This window comes from Crocodylus porosus, unplaced genomic scaffold (assembly GCF_001723895.1).
Source record: "Crocodylus porosus isolate Cpor-Errol unplaced genomic scaffold, CroPor_comp1, whole genome shotgun sequence".
Classification (NCBI taxonomy): Eukaryota; Metazoa; Chordata; order Crocodylia; family Crocodylidae; genus Crocodylus; species Crocodylus porosus.
In genome coordinates, this window is record NW_017728906.1 from 190,246,715 (window position 1) to 190,250,782 (window position 4,068).

Below are 4,068 nucleotides of genomic sequence, written 5' to 3' on the forward strand. Positions count from 1 at the left end.
AGGTAGAGGGTGCCATAGATGCGCAGGGACTCCGCCAGGGCCCCGTGCGTGATGTGCAGGAAGGCGCGGGTGCAGCGCGGCTCCCAGGTGTGCCCCAGCTCGTAGCAGCCGTGGGGGATGGACTTACTCAGCGCCGCCATCTTGCCGCGCTGGGGGAGGGGCCGCGTCGCGCCGATGCAGGAGAAAGGTCGCGCGGGGCAGCGCTCTCCCCCCCCCCACCCCGCCGGGGTCACTCGCGGGCAAACAGCCGCCGCCGGCTCGCGTGAGCCCTGCAGCCAATGGGCGCCCGCGGGGGCGGAGTCAGCCCCACACGCGTCTCCCGGGGAGGGGGAGGGGAGTGCGCGCGTAGCGGGGAGTCTCGCCTCGGCTCGGCTGTTGTTTACACTGGTCCCTAATGACTGGGGCCGGGCCGGGCCCGCCCTGAAACCCCACAGGGAAGTGCAACACCATGGTGTGTGCTGGGGGAAAAAAGGGTATCATACACTGAAATAACGTGCGAATAAGCCTTCTTACTTACTTCCCGGACGTGGGCAGCGAGTGAGCAGGTCGTCAACTTCGAAGCGTTTCCTTCTTTGGACGTACGATAACAAAAACACAAAAAACCAAGAATGCTGGGTTCCAGCATGACACCTTGTGTTAGACCGACTGGGAAATCACGAGAAAATCGTCCTTTTCCGCAAGCTTTCGGGAGCTGTGTGCTGAGTCGGTCCTGAGGAAGCGCTGACGCCGGCCCGAAAGTCAGCTGGGATCATGTCCCTCAGCGCTGCTAGGAGAGTTTGACGCGTGCCCGGATCAATTGGCTGCCTCCAAAACGATTTGAGCCTTTGCACTCTTATTGGGTGTACGTTGTGCAAAGGTTGACATTATTGTGCAAATATGGGCGTTGTTGTACACCCGGTGGCACATCCCCTCCTGCCCCCAGCGGGGCTTCCTCCAGCTGGGACCCACAGGCAGGGTGGCCATCCTAGAGGACAGTCCAGTTGTCCTCTGTCCTCTATTGATATGAAACAGGATGCCTTTATGTCCCCTATTTTTCTCTTCAAGAGAAAAATAGGGGACATAAAGGCATGCCGTTTTGTATTTTCTTGAAGAGAAATGTAGGGGGCATAAAGGCATTCAGTTTCAGATCAACAGAGGACAGAGTAGCAGAAAACCACAATGTCCTCTAGGATGGCCCCCCTGCCCACAGGCAGCACAGCCTCCTGTTTGGGAGTCGGGTAGAGGGGAGTGTTTTTGTTGCTGAACCCCAGGCCTCAGTGCTTCTGCCAGGCATTTGCGAAAAAGGGGAGGAATTCGGCCCCCTGGGACTGAGCGGGAGAGGGAGGGAGCTGCTTCTCTTCACTGGTTTCCTTGCCTGAATCATCAGTGACGGGAGGTGGGAGATGGGCAGGTGGAGCAGGGGCCCCCTCACTAGGGTAATTCACATTGGGTGAAGCCCCGTCTTGGGCCTGTCTGGTGGTTAAACCACTTGGCAGGTGTGAGGTAAAGGAGGAAACCCACCCCACCCCACCCCTGCTATTAAATTGGCAAGGAATGTTCCCTCTAGAATAGGTCACCTCTCAGGATCACAGGAACCATTTTACCTAAGAAAAAAAAAGAAAATCCCTTTAGTGGCACCCCTGTCCCTCCTGCTTGCTTCCAGTGGCACCCATGGGCCTTTCTGTAATCAGGTGTCTCATGGTTACACTGTCAGAGAAGAACCTCAACTGATCGACCTTCTTATGGAGCCTTTTGGACATGTTTCTTATGCAGGTGCCTGCAGCAGTAGAGGACTGGGAGGCTCTTCTCTCCAGCCACCTTCAAGCCCCCTCTGCAGGGTGCAGCGTGTTGCAAGAGTGACGTGCAACACTAGTGCAAGAGTGATGTTGTAGCCGTGATGGTCCAGGTATTATTCAAGAGGTAAGGATTTCTTAGGGCCAATTTTTATTGGACCAACCACGTCATTGGTATCAAGTTGGACCAGCTTTCAAACATAAGACAGGTCTGACCTAAGAAAAAATGTCTTACATTAGGGAGCTGGTCTAACTATATCAGTGACAAAATTGGGCCAATAAAAGCAATCACCCTAAGAAACCCTTGCCTCTGAAGAGCAACAGCATTCTTCACTTGGCTCTCTGTGCAGAAGTCAAGTCTAGGAGGACCATAGCAAGAACTGTGTAAACAGAAAACATGCCCCTAGGCCAGATGGGAAGAAAAGTACCCTCTAACTGAAATAAATCTGAACGATCGGCACAAATTCAACGTCCCAGGCCAAGTATGGATTTGGGACAGTTGCAGAGTGAGAAAAGAATTCCTCCAGTCTGCTTCCAGGAGCTCTCCTCTCTCGTATTCAACAAGTTTGCCAATAGTTTGTGCTCTCCCAGCTTATTTGAGCAAACTTCTCAATTTATCTAGCACCAGCCTCTCTCTTCCTTCCAGCAATTTTGCTGTTGATACAAGAGCACTTAATGCCACAGCTCCTGCCATTTGGAAACATTTCCTTCTTTGTTCCTAATATTTTTAGTACTCAGATAGACTGCTTGCATTTGCAACTGCCCTACTGCATGTCAGAACAGATGTGGTTCTCTCTTAAGGGTGACCCACACAATCAATGTGGTTTGATAACCCTTGTACTACAGCAGTTTTCAGTACTTAGTATGTTTTGTTTAGTTACTATTCCCCATTTTTTTCCCATTATCAGTGAACTGCCAATTTTGTTCTGAAAATGTAAAACCATCTTATAGGAGATGTCAGGGGGAAAGGGATGCTTCCATTTCCATTAGGAAGCTGTCAATGCTTTTAGCACCGATAAAGCAGAGAAGGCATTTTTGATTAATGAAAAAAAAACCCAACCCTTAATGTTAAAATGATTGGCAGTGAAATACCAGATAGTTTTAATACTGAAATTTGCATATTTCAGTTTCCCAGTTAGCAGCTCCTGGAGATGAATGGGATACTTCACAGCAGTCACTACTGATACACCTTTAGGCTAGGTCTCCGCTACAAGCCCTTTGCCAGTGTAGGTGTACCAGTACCTATCTGCCCAGAAAAATACTCTGCTGACAGGAACAGCTGCACACCTGTCACACCCCGATGGGATGGAGCTATAAGCCAGAAGCTCATTTCTCTCTTTATCCCCTCAACGAGACTACCATGAGCCTTCCATGTATTAGCAAAGCCACACCTACCTGCAGCGTGTGCTTTTTCAGGCAGCGTAATACAAGTCTTATTACCCCAACACAAATTGGAACCTCTGTACACAGTGCTTAGATGTTGGCTCTTTGACATCTTTGGGTTTTTCCCCTCCTCCTAAATAAGCCCAGCTGGGAGATACTTACTCCATTGTAGGACAGCTTACATGACATGTTGCTTATGTGGAATTAGCTTATCACAACAAAACTGCATTTTTGCCAGCTTACCATAGTCCAGTTACCACTGAATAATATCAAAGTGACACAGACAAAAGTGCAGTTTTGTTACACTTGCAAAAGACACAGGAGCTTTAGTTCTGGTAACAAATCTCATGTCTAATACCAGTGACAGTTTCTACCACAGACCTGGCTTCAGGGCTTGTCCACATGGGAAAGTTCTACCAATATGCATTAAGGTGCATGTTTAAGCTGAAATATTTGGATAAAGCTGTGTGTGGACCCTCTTTACTTCAGCACAAGACCATTTTTCCAGTTTAGCTTAACTCATTTTGGAAGGGATTTACATTAAATTGAAAAAAAGTCATACAGGAATGTGAAAAAAGTAACAGACATTTACTTTTTGCATTTTCTCCCTCCCAACAATTTGGGAGAGGCCCTCCCTAGATGATATTCCAGTGCTGCCCCCCGTGGAAATGGCAAGCCCTTACCTTGATTCCAGTCCTGTGTTACAAGCAGCCAAGACTGCAGTTGGGTGTACAGCTTTGAAGTGCAGTTGGCACGTTCCCAAGCATGCTGACCTAGGTGGGAATGGATCAGCCTGCTTCTGTGTCCAGCCTGGCATTGGTACTGAGTGCATTGTCTAGCACTGTGATAAAAGACTGTTGAGGGAAGGAAAAGCAGGGAGGGATAGAGAAACAAGGTTCAGGCACTGCTTCCC

The 4,068-nt window shown here is 49.4% G+C and overlaps 1 protein-coding gene across 3 annotated transcripts in view; it reads right to left on the bottom strand.

Moving 5' to 3' along the window:
• TMEM135 (transmembrane protein 135) overlaps positions 1-226 on the bottom strand; it is a 345,516-nt gene extending 345,290 nt beyond the window's left edge. For 2 of the 3 annotated variants that reach the window (XM_019530373.1, XM_019530371.1), the window contains exon 1: positions 1-223. In XM_019530373.1, coding sequence (XP_019385918.1) covers positions 1-140 — 140 coding nt within the window. In that variant the 5' untranslated portion in view covers positions 141-223. The other variant, XM_019530374.1, reaches the window with a different exon arrangement.
• Positions 227-4,068: the final 3,842 nt, after the last annotated feature.